At 45.3% G+C, this 16,386-nt stretch overlaps 1 protein-coding gene and 1 long non-coding RNA gene across 6 annotated transcripts in view; both read right to left on the reverse strand.

The window, feature by feature from the left end:
* The window catches only part of LOC147578091 (uncharacterized), a 48,055-nt gene extending 37,367 nt beyond the window's left edge, over window positions 1–10,688 (reverse strand). For all 3 annotated transcript variants that reach the window (XR_015254779.1, XR_015254780.1, XR_015254781.1), the window contains exon 1: window positions 10,476–10,688. This is a non-coding gene — a long non-coding RNA (uncharacterized LOC147578091). The remainder of the gene's footprint in view (window positions 1–10,475) is intronic.
* A 1,940-nt stretch (window positions 10,689–12,628) lies between these two features.
* WLS (Wnt ligand secretion mediator) overlaps window positions 12,629–16,386 on the reverse strand; it is a 100,874-nt gene continuing 97,116 nt past the window's right edge. For all 3 annotated transcript variants that reach the window (XR_015254778.1, XM_086717257.1, XM_025912660.2), the window contains one exon: window positions 12,629–13,575. Coding sequence is in view for 2 of the 3 variants with exons in the window: in XM_086717257.1 (XP_086573383.1) it covers window positions 13,466–13,575 (110 nt within the window). In the remaining variant the exon portion in view is untranslated. The remainder of the gene's footprint in view (window positions 13,576–16,386) is intronic.

A 16,386-nucleotide genomic window follows, 5' to 3' on the forward strand; every position in this document is an offset into this window, starting at 1 on the left:
CTGAACCTAACAGCGCATACCTCCCAGACTCTAGTTCTAAAGAGATGGACCCAGGTGTCCAGCCCCTATGACCTGACATTCCAAGGTCCAATTTGCTTTTCTACCCAGCACACCCCTGACCTTCTTCTAAGCAGGGTAATTTAGTCCTTGCCTCCCAAATAATGCTTATGAAATTTCACCTTCACAGTCTCTCACACCCATTCTTGTGTTCCCCTGTTATCCAACTATTTGAAAGCTTGGCTCATTTTTGCTTCTCTGGGAAGCCTTTTGAGATTGCCCCAGCATAGGAGTCACTGAAAAGCACCCACTGCACCTCCCATTGGTCACTGGCTATATAGCTCATGCATTGGTAGCCTTGCTCCCCAAGAAGATTAGAAGTTCCTGGAAGGTAAGAACTGATTTGAGGGAGACTTGGCCTCCATGCACACCTACTTAAGAATCTCAATGAGAGGGGCACCTGGTGGCCCAGTCGGTTGAGCGTCCAGCTTGGGCTCAGGTCATGGTCTCGTGGCTCGTGAGTTCGAGCCCCAACATTAGGCCCTCTGCTGTCAGTGCAGAGCCCACTTCGGATCCTCTGTCACCCTCTCTCTCTGCTCTTCCCCCCATCAAAAAAACATAAATAAACATTAACAAAAAAGAATCTCAATAAGCAGTTACCATGGCAACAAAGAGCTTCTCTTCCTACTCTCTCTGATCAAAACAAATTGTTGAAGAGCAAGAAAATTGGCTTCCTGTCTGGACTGGCAATGAGGGCATCGGGACAAGGATGAGGCCAAATCTGAGAACCTAATAAGTTGCCCATGGACTTGCCTTGGAATGCTTTGGTGCCATCTCAAAGAAAGTGCTTCTTTCTGGAGCTACTGGCCAGCCTGTGACGCACCCTGAATGCCAACCCAGGAAGCACCCTCTCCGTGAGACTTGGAGACCACAAGGTCTGAGGCTCCCCTAACAAGAAAAGCAGGCCTGTCTTCACAGGCGGAGGCCTCACATAGAAGTTGGCTGAGTCAGATTTGCAAGTTTAAGAAAGACTTGCTTTGGGTGGTTTTTGTAATCTTTGGTGAGTTTGCAGCAGTCTTGGACCTTAAGGACTCAGATCCGCCACAGCTCAGCAGAGCAAATGTTTCAGAAAATGCTAGGAAAAGGGCAACTTTGCTAATTTCCCTTGCGATGCAATCATTGTGCTGGTGTTTCCTGACCATCTCTGTGATCCAGGCACAGTTCTAGCCTCTGGACACGCCGCTGGGAACAAAAGGGACAGAACTCCCTGTCCTCCCAAGCATCCACTCCAGCTCAGTATCCAGTTCACTTTTCACATGATCCAAGCACAGCAGACATTTGGACTGTGACAGGGATGTCACAGGAGTCCTGGGGAAGGGAATCAAGCAGACAGAGCTTTCAGAAATTTTTCTCAAACGCCACTGTTCAAAGCTGTGGTCTGTGGACCGGCAGCATCAGCACCACCTGGGAGCATGATAGACATGCAGATTCCCAGGCTCCTCCCAGACCTTCTAAAGCAGAAACCGCCTTTCAGAAACTGTACTTCAGTAAGCTTCCCAGGTGAACCATGTGCAGGCGAAGGTTTGGAAATACTGTCATAGAACGCCAAGTCCCCCAAGCTGTCCCACAAACAAAAGAGAGCCGGATGGCCAAAGAAGTTTGAGAAGGAGCATACCCTGGCCCTCCCTTGCAGACTCAGAAAGCCGGCATGTGAAGGATGAGGATGTCCTCAGAAAAGAAACTTGCTTAAAACACCAATGCTTCTCAAACCTATTTGACAGCCCAACAACGACTCAGCAAATGTAAGCATTTGATGGAACTAGTATCCTGTGAAATGCACCCTGGGAAAAACTGTATTGCCCCCCTGGCATTCATTGATTCAGTTTACTTGGTTTAAACAGTACCAGGTGGAATGAGTCTACAGCATGATAACTGGCAGCTTTGCCAAGGCACAAATTTGAATCATGCCCACCGGGCAAAGGTCTCAGTTCTGGGGGGCAGGCTAGGGGGATGGAAGGGACCCAGAGTCCGCTCCTTCATGTGGCTGGGTTCGTCTCTGCCATGACTGAGTGAATCTATGGCAATGCTCTTGGGGTAATAACAACACAGAATCTCCATGAATACTGGCCACCCCATGAGAGATAAGCCTTCACTCTGATTTTGCTGGTTAACTTATTGTGAAGATATACAAGGGAAATACCACATTCTAGAAGGCACATGCCATTTGGAGAAACTCAGGAGCAAATATAGCATTTCTTGTTTGTCACTGAGGGAATTTGAGAAGGTCCAGAGCCATATGTAGCCCACAGGCGTCAAGAATTCATGATGATGATGACAATGACGGTGATGATGATGATGATAGCTAACATTTATTGATAGTTCCTTACATGCCAAGCATTGTCCTAACTCGTGTTTTCCTTATAGCAATCTAGGAGAGGAGCTCTGTATTCATTTTACACATGAGGAAACAGAGCAACAGGGCTGGTTCCTCACTTTAACTCCTTTTATGCTGAATTGTGACTTCTCAGATCTAAGTGCCAAGTGACTGGTGGAGACCAAACCTGCCAGATGATGAAGTGGTGCCTCATCCCCCCACCCCCTCATCCAGCTCCCCAAGAGCTGAGAACCTTGACCAGAGACCCACCCCAAGGTGAACATAATTCAAATTTGTGCCCCAGCCGAACTGCCAGTTACCATGCTATGGAGCTCATTCCTTCTGGAATAGTGTAAACCGAGAAAGTTGAATCTCCTTTGAGAAAAAGTCTCTCATGTTCCAATTTAAGGGTGCCATTTCAGTGGGCAAGTGTAGACTAGAGTGGCCTCAGTGGTGGGCCCAAGGCTGGGAGGAGATGCCGGGTTTGTTTGAGATTCTGCATTTCTATCATGCCGCTGGGCTATCCTGGAAGAGGACAGGGTGCTGGATTGCAGGTAGGACTGACGTTGCACTTGTAAGGCCTGGGCTGTAGTAGTCCCAGCTCTGGCCCCCAGTGCTACATGGCCTCTGGCAAGCTTCCTCCCCTGGGACACAGTCCCTTCTCCTTAATGCTTGGATAAATGGTACTCTCCACCCCCACCCCCACATAAGTCTACCGAGAGCCTCTCACTAGTGTAGGGGACAGTCCTTGGCACTTCATATTTCAACTCACTGCTTCCTAAGAGGTCCCTTCCGGGGCTCTCTTGGGCTTCTGGTGGCTCCACACTGCCAGATCTGCATCACGTGAGAACAGACCTACCCACCCCTCTCTCAGGGACACACAGATCTGTTGCCTCCAAATCACACCAATGGGTCAGACAAAACCCAGGGATAAATTCTCTCTGCTTCTTGGGATGATTCTTAAAGATCTCTAAGACCTAGAGGCGGGTCACTCAGTTTATATCGCTTCCCTTATTTTGGGACATAGTATAGAGTGGTGGTAATGGGGTCATCCAGGCACAGCTTTGAGTGTTGGCTGTGTAACCCCAGGCAAATGACGTAACCTCTCTGAATTTCAGTGTACTCATCTCTAAGTTTTGTAAATAACAGTATCTATGTCATGGGGCTGCTGTGAGATGCTGGCACATAATCTGTGCTTCTTAAATGGCAGTTATCATTATTGCTGTTATTTGGACACTGGTGACAAGAGAGGATTCTGGGGTATACCATAACAGAATACTTTTAAAAACTGTCTTAAAAAGTCAACGAAATTTTTAATGAAATTAAAAAATATGTTCTTCTCTCCCTATAAAATTAATATTTTGCATGAGGTTGAGCACACAAGATTTAAAAAATAAACAAAAATCAAGGGCTTCTAAAAATTCTAGGACTCCAGGGGCACCTCAGTGACTCAGTCGGTTAAGCGTCTGGCTCTTGATTTTGGCTCAGGTCATGATCTCATTGTTCATGAGTTCAAGCCCCGCACCAGGCTTCAAGCTCACAGCCTGAGGCCTGCTTGGGATTCTCCCTCTCTCTCTCTTCCCCTCCTCTGCTTGTGCTGTCTTTCTCTCTCAAAATAAATAATTAAACTTTAAAAAAATAAAAAAAGATAAAAATTCTAGGACCCCTTCACACTTCCTGTGTTGTGTCACTTTCCACCCGCTCCCTCCTGGCAGCAGCTGCTGGCGGTTTACCATTTACAGTAGCCCTCTCTGGAGACTGGCAGGTCTCCACCCCCCACATGCAGGCAGGTCAGTAGATGCCAGCTTTCCCCGGAGCAGACCTGAAACCCTCTTGCTGTCTCTTTGCCCTGGAGATCTAGTCCAGGCAGAGAAGACTTTCTGGTTTCATCACTAACTTCCAAATTGCCTCCTACTCTTAACGTTGAACTGCAGAAGCAAGAATCACAAAGACCTCAAGACAGGAGCAGCTGGTCAGAAATTCAGCTCCTCCTGTAGCTTCCTTGACCTTCCCGTCCAAGGGCCAGCATCTGGGAGGGAGGAGAATGGGGAAAACACCTAAAGACCCCTGCTGGGAGCACGCACTTGCCATGCATTAATCTTCTCACAACTACCTGGGGTAAGGGACCGGTTTGAGGCTGCACAGTGGTAGAGACTGATGACTGGCTGAACCAGATGAGCAGAGCCGGTGTTTGCCATATAATAACGCCGTTGTCTATACAATATTTGGGGCAGGAAGGAAAGCCTATCTGCTAGGACGTAACAGTAAAGAGGATGTATGGAGTGGTTAAGAACAGGTCCTGGAGCCAGATGGATGGATTTAAATGAGGCTCAATTACTTCCAGCTCTGCGACCCCGGCTGAATCAGTCAACCTCTCTCTCTGCAGCAATTTCCTCATTGGCAAATGGGAAAGAGTCATACCTAACCCATGGGATTGATTTGAGGGTTAAAATGAGTTGATAAAACCAAACAGTTAAAATACCTGGCACCTACATGGCCAGGACTCTAAACGTTAGATGTTATAACTGTTGTTACTGAATTAAATACTGTGAAGGTAGGAATCTTTGTCTATTTTGAACACTGGTCTGTTTTATTTTTTTAATGTTTATTTATTTTGAGAGAAATGGAAAGTGTACGTGTAGGTGCACGTGAGCAGGGGAAGGTCAGAGAGAGAGAGAGAGAGGATCCCAAGTAGGCTCCACACTAGCAGCACGGAGCCCAGCCAGGGCTGGAACTCACAACCTGAGCCGAAATCCACAGTAGGACGCTTAACCGACTGAGCCACCCAGGCGTCCCCTGGTCTGTGTTAGAACGGTGTCTAGTACTTAATAGGAGCTCCATAAATGTTCGTTGGGTAAATGAATATTGTTGCCATCAGAAATATCGGTTTTTTGTAATGCAGACATTATTTATTTTGGCCAGCAGAGGTCAGCAAATAGCTATGACTGACACTGATTCTGGGCGAGGGTGGTTTTCAATGTCAACTTTGAAGGTTAATGGGACTGTCCTTCCTGAGCTGGCTGGCAGGCTAATAGGTCATTATTGCACCTATAGGACCTGTATAGTCCCTACCCCTCTAACTCGCACTGTGTCGGTTGGAATGATTGGCAGAAATTTCAACTCACAACAAATTTTGGTGCAATTATTTCTCACAGGCCCAACTTATTTTCAATTTCCTCCCCCACCCTCCATCTCTTCTTTCCCTTCATTGTCCTCTAAGGATCTGTTTCTCACACACACACTCCTCTGCATCAAGTAGAATACTGTGCACACTCCCAAATTTTTATCAGTATAACTGCAGCCTGTGCTCCAAACCATGCAATCTAGGGTGCATATCCTTATGCAGTAATTCTTCCCAACTAATGACGCTAAATGTGACATAATAAAAAAGAACATCCAATTTGGTCAAACTCGACCCAGAGAGGTACCGTAACTTGGCTGAGGACGCACAACAATTCGTCGCAGAGTGAGAGCGCTAGCCAGGCAGGGCCTTGTGTTCTGCCCACCGCACCAGGTCACCACTTGGCTTTTTTTTACCCACAGAGGAGGCTCAAGTAGTCTCTGGGTACTGTTCTAATCAAAGCAGCTGTCAGCTTCTGGCCCCAGATGCTGTTGCCCTGGACACCAGCACAGAGGAGCAGATTGCTCTCCAGGGCAGCTCACTCAGAGGTCCAGGGACGGTGGGTAGGAGACCATCACTGCCTACTCACCACTCAGCTTGCTCAGCCTCTGCCTACAGCTCCCACATTTCCTCTGTGACCCAGAGCAAGTCCATCTTCCCCAGATGGTGCATTTCCTCAGCACTGACAGGGCCCATACCGCCACAATCCAAAGTGCTTTTCTTGGGAGCCTCTGGGTAGCCCCTTGGATAGCAGAAGCCAGAATGCACTCCCCACTGGCAGCCTCCAGCAATAGCCGGCAGGGGAATGGTTCCCCTACGTCAGCCTCACAGCAGCTCCAGAGTCTCAGCTCCGGTGGCCCACGGCCATGGCCTCCCCATTTTAAGATCCTGTCTTTCCCAATTATTATCAAAAAACTTATGCCACGATACCTATTTGGAGAAAATATTGAATTGAGACTCCTACGGAAAACCGAATTCTTCGTGAATTGGCGAGTTGAAGAAAGAAAGAAAACTAAAAAGGAAAAAATTAAACCTAGAAAAAACAGGGGTAACCCATTCTATTACCTTGCATAGCTAGTGAAGCATTTCCATTGGGTCAGCACGTGAGGAATGGCAGCCAAACGTCAGGTGGGAAGATTTCATGTGGTGGCCACTTCTGTCTGTTGCTTAGTCTCTCAAGAGGTCCTGAACTGGAGACATTCTGCTTAACTGGGAGTAAAGACCATCCATCCCCACCTGGGCTCACCCAATGGAAAGAGCTGCTGGATACAGGAGCCACCTGAGGGAGCTCAGAAGAGCAATGACAGGTGTCTACGGGGCTGCAGGGCCAAAAACTGGGGTCTATTTACATTAGCACCCCCCACATGGCGACGTCCAGTGGATTTGGATCAGGCACCCTATATTACTACAGGACATCATTGCACACAGCCTCCTTTATGATTCTTAGAATCAGGGCTGGTAAGGACTTCAGAGATTACCTAGGTCAAAGAGTGGGGTGGTGCTCGGCTGCCCTGGGAATCCCAGAGCAAAGTTGTATACCAAGCCAAGACCAGAATTCACTAAAAAGCAATAATATCCTGGAGCAGTTACATATTTCCCAGATTCCAAGGTCTGACTTTTGTCCTGAGGATTTGCTCAGTTGTAGCTGTCATCCTCCCTTTGGCCAGAGGAGGGCAGACACTTGCCATTGATGGAGGTAGAGAGCAGGCAGATATTTTTTTAGGCTGGAATAACATCTCCCTAATAAGGTCATTCTGCTCTAATGAGAATTCCAACTCAAAAGAAAATTCTTGATGCTTCTGCTACAAATATGCTACTCAAAAGACAGTGAGGTTCAGGGACTGAAAATCTCTTCTTAGTTCCAAATTAATCACTTACCTCTCAGAGCCTCATTCTTTTATTATCTACTATGTGACTATGAAGAACTGATATTAGGGGGAAAATATGTAAATTATAAATTTCCTTATTACAGAACACACAAAAAGAAAGGGAGTTCAACAGCAATGGGATATGTGTTTATGTGTTGTGTCTGAAGCAGAGTGAGAGCTGGACAGAGGAGAGCGGTCCAAGCTGTTGGGAGGGTTTTCTGGTCGTGGATGAATATATTTCTAAATTCTGTGGCAGTTGAAGCCAACCCATTTTGCACTTGGAAAGCACTTGACTACTTGCACTTACATTTCGAACTGTGCTTACTTTAAAACTTAAAGATGTGACTTACCTATTGAATCTGTATAAGAAAAGTGAAATATCACAGGGATACATGTAAAGTCCAACAATTAAGTTGAAAAATGCTGCTGAATACACAAGAAGGTATTGGTGAAATTTGTTTTTGAAACACCAAGTGTTTGAGTGGTTACGTGGTCACAAGAAGCAAAAAAGTAAGACATAGATATTTTTAAAACACCTAGTGCCATTTTCTTAGGATGTCACACCCCAGTAGAAGTATTATTGTCACGCTAATCTGTGCCAAATACTGCAGTCTGAGTATCACATTTTGGAACAGTGAGGAATTAGAGTGCAGTTAACAGGCAAGTGGTCATAAGGGGAGAGTCGCGAAACCACGTCTGCAGGAAGAGCTTTGGAACTGAGACATGAACCTGGAGAAGTGCAGCCCAGTGTGGGAGAGGAACTATGGGAAGGGATTCAGTAAGAAGGTCAAAGCCACAAAGGAGGGGCTGGTCTCAATACTTAAGGGCCTTCTCAACAAGCGAAGCTAAGTGCATTGCTACAGACAGGCAGCTGTGTAAACTGGACAGTTCAAGGAGTGCCTAGAAGACCCTTCTGATGTCCAGAGAAAAGGCACTGCTGATGTAGTCTTGGAAACCAAGTTATCTCTATACAACCAAATCAGCCATGTATCAAAATATGGTGGGTGAGAGCAAGCTTGCAGAAATCGAAATGGTTCTTGTAGCCCAGCAGGACGGAAGGACCTTGAAATACAGGGGACAGTGGTACAGTCCCATGAAAGTCAGTTTGCACCGGCAAGTTTGGCCAAATCAGGAGCACCAACATATCCTGAAAGGAGCAAAGGTTGTTTGAATCAAAAAAGGATAGGGGTCCTAAAGAATTCATGTTTCCACAGCAAACTGAGATTAGGATTAGCCAAGATATGTTCACCAACCCTCCCCGATCGAATTCCCACATTATGCTAAGCACTTTTGAGGGAGCTGTATTTTCTTTGGAGGCTCAGGGATGATCCCTCAGGCTTCTTGTGGTTGACATGTTATCCCTTTCTTCTGTTTCCTCTTTCAGCCGCTATGATTACTAGACAATGGGATGATGGAGCCACAGAAGGTGTGTGTATGCTGCATTGTAAAAGATTGCATGGGAATCATAGTTTATTGAGATTCCCCAACATAACCGGTCAGTCTCTGAGAGCCTGATCAGTTTGAAAGAGTTGATAAAACATAGTTTCTAGAACTGCCAAGGTGTGAATGAGACCCAAGACCAATATTCCCTCTGAACTTCTTTCAACCTTCTCAAAGGTACCTGCCAGGGGTGTGACTTCAAGGGCCCCAGCAGATCTGAGAGATGCACCGAGGGACTCAGGCATCAGAACTGTTGCAGTGATTTACCTCAGTTCTGAGAAAGGTTAAAACTACCTGGAGGTCATGTAGGGAAGCACTTATTTCATTATTATGGACATTTTCTTCCTGGAAGGGAAAAATATAGGAACACCTAGTGAATACTCAGTGGGACTGAACTGATAAAACTGATTTTGTTTTCTCTATTAAACAGCAACTGTATTTTATTTGCTTGCTGAATGTTGGTGAATTTTCTTACTGTTTAAAACCAGATAATTGGAGAAGTTTATACTTCTTTTCTATAATACTATAATACTCTTGAAAGCCACCTGCAAAATTCAGATCAACTTGTAAAACTGGTCTACATGGCCAGTAAATAATTTTTTTTCTCTAGGTTTCTAGTCCTTAATAAAGGCTTCTTCTCACTGCTTGAAGAGTTTCTTGAACTTTCCACTGATGGAAAATGGTTGTGTTCAACCTGCTATCTTTTTTTAAATTTTTAAAATGTTTATTTATTGTTGAGAGACAGAGAAAGAGAGAGAGAAAGAGTGCAAGCAGAGGAAGGACAGAGAGAGAGACACAGAATCTGAAGCAGGCTCCAGGCTCTGAGCTCTCAGCACAGAGCCTGATGTGGGGCTCGAACCCACTAACTGTAAGATCATGACCTGAGCCGAAGTCAGACGCTTAACCGACTGAGCCACCCAGGTGCCCCCAAACCTACATTCTTGAAACTGAGACCTTCTTTAGTAAAACTCCAACACTCATTTCATGTTTGCAGAGGAGACAGAACACCCAGAGAGACAGGCTGCAAGTTTTTCTCTCCTTTGGACTTCAACTTTCTCCTCCAACATCCATCTGCTATTTCTCTCCTGTCTCAGGATGAAACCTTTCACTTTTTTGAAACTAACCCACGAACTTGTGTCCTTGATTCCAAATCTCTGAACTTCCTTGGGGCTTATGTTACCTCATCATCATCTTGACTTCATGGCTTGCTCTTAAGCCTCAGGTTTACAAACTCAGTCCAGTTCTCTCCACAGACTAAAACATGCAAGCCCTCCCTTTATTCTGGTTCCTCTTGTAACAACAATCCTACCTCTTTCCTTCCCAAAATGACCTCCTATTAATTCTGCTCCACCTCTAACCTGTGTCCTAACCATTTGAGAAAGTCACAGACATCCGAACCACCAAATCCAACAGGTTTCATTCCCTAAATGCTGTCAAATCTCAGGATTTCTAACTTCTTCCCCCCGTGAATCTGGTTTTCTTTGGCTTCTTTGACAACTTGCATTTTTCTGGGTGATCTACCTCATTTCTTTCTTTCCTATATTAATGAAGCTGTGCCTGGTTCACCACTCTTGCCAGTTATCTTCCCCAATGCTTTGATGCCCTGCCCCAGCTGTACTTCTTATTCCTGATGGTAATGACCGCCAAACCTCCTACCCCAAGTGGTCTGCTTCACCTTTCATTTCCAATGGTTGGCTTGTCAATTCTTCCAGAAGATGGCTTTTAAAACTCAGCCCAGGCAAATCCAAGCTCATCATCCTCATTTTGGCAGATCTTTTCTGAGTGTTTGTCCAGCTCAAAATGGATTCTCTGGAAACTAACCCCAATCCACAGGGTGAGCCACTATCAGCTATTTGACTTGACTTCCTGAACACAGTTGATTGGCGAAAGGACACTCGCATACTCCCTCCTAGTTTTGCAGTGAGACAGAGACTTGGACTAGTTGTAAATGGTACAGCTTTAGGGGAAAGGTCCATGAATTCCTAGTGCTTGGGTCTCTTAGAGTCGTCCCAGTTGCTCATCTTTCTGTTTAATTCCACTTTTTTGTGGATCAATGAAATACTCTAGGAAAGTGCTAGGAAAGTCCTTCTTTTGGCTAAGGTTGCTAGAGTTGTCTTCTACTACTTATAGACCTTTAAGTAATAGACCCACAGACACATCTCTAGGTATCTCCAATTCCATCAAGGGCCCTACCATTCCCTCACACAGCAAGGGCTTGAGATTGGACTCTGCTCTCGACTTTTATGAGACTCTCATTCAGAACACTCAAACCATGTCAGTTTTATCTCCAAATAATTCCCTGCCTCTCCATGTCCTCTACTATCACCCTGGTTCTGGCCTTTGTGATCTCTTTGCTGGGCTTATCTAGCTTCTCCATGCTCTGGTGTTCATTCTGATCTTACCACTTTTCTGCCTACAACCTTAGGGTAGGGCTACAGCTCTTACCACAGCACTAAAAGCCCTTCCCATTGTGGCTCAAGGTGCATGGGGCTCGTCTGCTATTTCCACTCCTTCTGTGGGCCAGCCAGGCCTGAGGACCAGCCTCATCCAAACATTCTCTGTTCTTCACATCCTCTAGGATTTTGGTACTGCTGTTCCCTCTGCCCTTTCACCTTGGTGAAATCTTACTCCTTGAAGGCCTATGTCCTTAGAAGAAACTCTTCCTCCATCCTTTTGGAGAGGAGACCACTAGTCATATTTTATGTTCATCTTCCCTTCCAGACCACTAGGCACAAGTTACACTGAATTCCTGGCACCACAGTGGTCGATCAGAAAGTGGATGTTGAAGGCATTGGATCATACACTTGTTTACCATCACTTGTTTACCAGGACAGGAAAAGGCCTGGGAGAAGAGCCAAAGCCAAAGTATATTTCTTTCCATCGTGGCTCAGCATGACTTTAGCCAAAATCAGGGTACATTAAATGGACTGTGCCTCAGACCTACAGGAGTGTGTGTCTGAAAAATACTCACAAAATTGTTTTTGGATTCCAGGAAGAACACATTTATATGGCTTAGAGTTTAAGAGACATTTCCATATACTTTAACTCATTTAATTGGCACCGCAAGCCCATGAAGCAGTTAAAGTTTATGAATCCCAGCTTGTAGGTGAGGGAACACTGAGGTCAGGTGGCTTCAACCAGGTCACATTGTTAATGAGAGACCTTTGACAGGAAACTGAGCCTTCTTTTTTTTTTTTTTAATTTTTTTTTTAACGTTTATTTTTGAGACAGAGAGAGACAGAGCATGAACGGGGGAGGGGCTGAGAGAGAGGGAGACAAAGAATCTGAAGTAGGCTCCAGGCTCTGAGCCATCAGCCCAGAGCCCGACACGGGGCTGAGACTCACGGACTGCGAGATCGTGACCTGAGCTGAAGTCGGACGCTTAACCGACTGAGCCACCCAGGCGCCCCAGGAAACTGAGCCTTCTAACATCAGATCCAGTATCCTTTCTCTCTGCCGTACCACGCTGTCTCTCGGAAGGCAGAGGTAAAATACAATGAAACAGGCTACTGGGGAAGTGAGAATAAGGTGGTGGGGGCAGCTGTCTGCTTGTATGTCCTAGAACTTTCCTTCCCCGCCCCTGTGGCCACTCACTGTCCTGCCGGGGTGGGGGAGTGGGGACAGTGGTTAACCACCCAGCACAGAAAATATTACCCTCTTTCCAGACACAGATACCATCCCCAAGCACTCTGATTTGGTGGCAAAATATTTTAATTTTTCATAAAGCTATTTCCCCACCTGTTTCCCACCCCATAGACTCAGCAGGGAAAAGAACCTGCGGGCCTGTGTGCTGGTAGGGCAGGAGGGCGACGTGTGCATATACATATGTGCGTACATGTACAGGTTTATTTAAATGATCAGATCTACACTTTTGGAGGCTGTTGGAAGCATCTTATCAAAAGAAAACACATTTTAAGCAAGAGGTTAAAAAAGCTTTTCAGACCCAAAGGCCATTTAATACAGTAAATCCTACTTGGGTAGTTTAGCAAACATTTTTTTAAAACCCACATCCAACAGACTGGTTAGTATTGGATACACAGATTTGGTTTCAAAGCTGAAATGCCCCTGGCGTAACAGACCTTCTCATGAGATTCAGTTATTTTATATTATGCCATAAAAAATAGGGACACATATCTATCAACAACTTAAATATTAACTCAATAGGCTACTTGGTGATATAAATAGAAAAAAAAAACACAAGTGGTCACAGACTAGGATTGAGAAGACTATGACATCAGCCTATCCTGGGCTGCAAAAATGTTAAAATCTATCCTAGAATCTAAAACAGGAAAAAGAGTCAAATAATTCCACTCCATATAGACCCCATCTGGCCCAAACCATCCCCCAAGGAAAACACCCCCAACACATGAGGTTTACTAACCACCTGCTACAGATGTTACTATGTCACTAATTAACAATGATCACAGAAAATGTGTCATATCAGAGGTTTTGTTATACACAATGCATTAGGGGCTGCAGGAATCCTCCTGTGAGAGCTACAGTCAGAAGGCAAGCTGACAAATGTCCATGCCACGGATCCAAGAAGAAACCCCAGCTAAGAGCCTCAAGCATTCCTTTGCACCCGAGCTCTCTCTGGCACACTCCCCGCTCTAGTTAGAGGGGCTGGGATGTGGGGGGACAGTCCCAGCCAGGTGCTGCAGCCTCTTACTCCTGAGCCTCTTTGCGGGTCAGCTTGTAGATCTCGGTGGGTCCGTCCACATGGGTGATGGTGGTGGTGAGCTGGAGTTCTTCCCCACTGTGGACACCCAGATCACCTGAAAGAGGGTTTTGGTGTTAGATGTGTTCAGGGAAGAAGAAAGACAGGATGCACCTCAGTAACAACTGCCCTGACCCCAGCCCTCTTTCACATCCTGAGCTTATAGAGACAACCAGGGCCCCCACGCGTAGGGCTAACTCCTAACCTTTTTCCTCAAGACTCTGCAGTAGTTTCACAGCATTCTTCTCCCAGAGAAGAGATATGAATGATGGATGAATCAGCATAATGCTTATTATCATTTGTAGTAATTATTAACATTTAATGAGAACTTACTTTGTACCCGACGCTATTCGCGATGTTTTATATGTAATCATATTTAATCCTCACGAGAGCCAGCCCAGGTGAGCACTCTGATCATGGCAGCTTTACAGACGAGGAAACAGGGAGGGAAGTAAGGTAACTGCCCCAGGTAAAGGGGCAGACACATGACAGAGCCGGGAACTAGGCCAGGGAAGGAAAGTCTGACTCTAAGGTCTCTGCTGTGGGCTAAGCCAGCACCGCACGCCTCCCCAGTGATGGGGAGGGAGGCACGTACCCACTCCATGTGAGTAATTGACAAAGCAGCTACGCCACGTGAAGGGAAACAAGACCTGCCTATATTTACCAACAGATTGGGCAGGGAATACACGTAACACATTTAGAAACATTTAAGAGTTTTCTTCTCCAGGAAAAAAGTACCAGAAATGTGTTCTGAATTTTCTGCTGCCCCCAGGATTCCGTATACAACACCAGTGTTTTGGACTCATCGTCAGTGACAGAGGTGTTCCTCTGCTAAAATGGAATAATGTAGTCTTTTCTCCACCAGCAAGAAAAAATAAGTTTCTGTAAATTAAAGCGTTCTCCTACCTGCCAGGACACAAATTAAATGAATGTATAATTGGCAAAGGGAAAATGGAAAACATCAGGACCTAACTGTTTAAGGACTGTTGTCTGAGGGGCATACACGTGGATTTGGGTATTTACAGAAAGGGGTGCTGGTTATGTCTGTGATTTTTATATTTATACCATGTACGCACGATTTCATATTTTGGGGAACTAAAATGTTTCCTAAATCAAACCACAGAATTAAATAAATAAGTGCTGCTTTCAACTGGGACTGAAACTTAGAAGCGACTTTGGCCCTACACTTACAACTAATGTCTTATCACTAGTCTAAGAATTGCTGAGCATCAGTGAATCTCATGGTCTCAGAACCCCAGGAGTCACCCCACACACTGGTCCCACAGGCTGCATGGCACCTTTCACATGTGCCACATGTATTAGTTTTTCACTGTAGACCCATTTCCCAGCAGCTGTGCAGATCAATCGGTCTTATTAAATGCTAGTCTGTGACTCTCTACCTAAGAGACCCTACTTTCAGCAGCAGTCCTAAGCTGTTGCAGAGGACTGTTGATGGTTATTTGGGGCTACTGAGGTAAGGGTCCAATCCACAGGACTAGGGGCAGAGCAAGTAATAAAGGGGGTATCAGCCCAGCCTCTGGCACATCCAGCTTCATCGTCCTTCGGGCAAGGGCACAGACCAGTTGGGTGCAAAGGCTGCAGAGGCTTTACACAGGGCCCCCTGGTGTCATGCTGAACCGTGATTTGTGATTTGTACAACAAGTAAATTTCCCCAGGTCACTAGCTTGCATTCTCACTACTGCAACTTCTAGCCCACTCTCAGTCTACCATAATGCAGAGGCCTCAAATTTCTTGGTCAAAACTAGTTCTTGATTTGCATATCTGGGCGAGCCATCAAAACTTCAAAGCCACTGTCAGATCTGCATGTCTGTGTGAGTCATCAAACTTTCAAAGAGAGCCCCGCCCACCCCAGTAAATGCATTAGCATCTCCTAGTGTTTACCTAAAGAATCCCTTTCACTAAAGACTTAAAAATAGACACTAGAATGTAATTCTACTGAGGTTTTGAACCCAAGATGCTAATTCTTTAAGCTTAGAATGTGATTCTAATTAGCATGTCCTAAAAAATGTATATATGATTCTACAGATCACTTGAGCCAAAATAACTTTGGCTTCTTTATTTTTTTTAAACTTTTTTTAAATGTTTATTTTTGAGAGAGAGAGAGAGACAGAGTGTGAGAGGGGGAAGAACAGAGAGAGAGGCACACACACACACACAGAATCTGAAGCAGGCTCCAGGCTCTGAGCTGTTAGCACAGAGCCCAACGCAGGGCTCGAACCCATGAACCCTGAGACCATGACCTGAGCCAAAGTCGCATGCTTAACCAACGGAGCCACCCAGGCACCCCTGGCTTCTTTATTTTAATGAGTACCCATGTTATAGTGTTTATCATGTACCTGACACTGTTCTAAATACTAATGTATTTAATCCTCATACCAGACCTTTGACAGAAATACTGTCATCATTCTCATTCTACTGATGAAAACACTGAGGCACAGAGAGGTTAAGTAACTTGCCCAAGGGCCAGATTAGTAAATTATGTGGGATTCAAACCAGAACAATAAGGCTCCAGAATCCAGGCTCTCAACCTTTAGGCTATGTTGATTCTTTTGTAAATATTCTAGTTTCCAACAGCCAAAGAGTCTGCCAGCCAAGTATGAGTCCACACATAATGTGTTATGGTCATAAATATATACACGCAATAATCTGGATGAATTGTTCAGCATATTAATTTTACTTTTGCGTTTGATAAACAAGAATTTATAGTACACAATATCAGTGTACTGATAGTAAGGAGAGTTGTTATTTATGAGTATTTATCGTATGCACTATTAGGGGCTCAGCATGCCCTGTATTTCTTTGTAAGACAGGAAGACACTGAGGCTCAAATAGGCGATTAGAGAAATTA

Source organism: Puma concolor, chromosome C1 (genome assembly GCF_028749965.1).
Source record: "Puma concolor isolate L17-30 chromosome C1, mPumCon1.1.hap2, whole genome shotgun sequence".
In the NCBI taxonomy this organism is placed as follows: domain Eukaryota; kingdom Metazoa; phylum Chordata; class Mammalia; order Carnivora; family Felidae; genus Puma; species Puma concolor.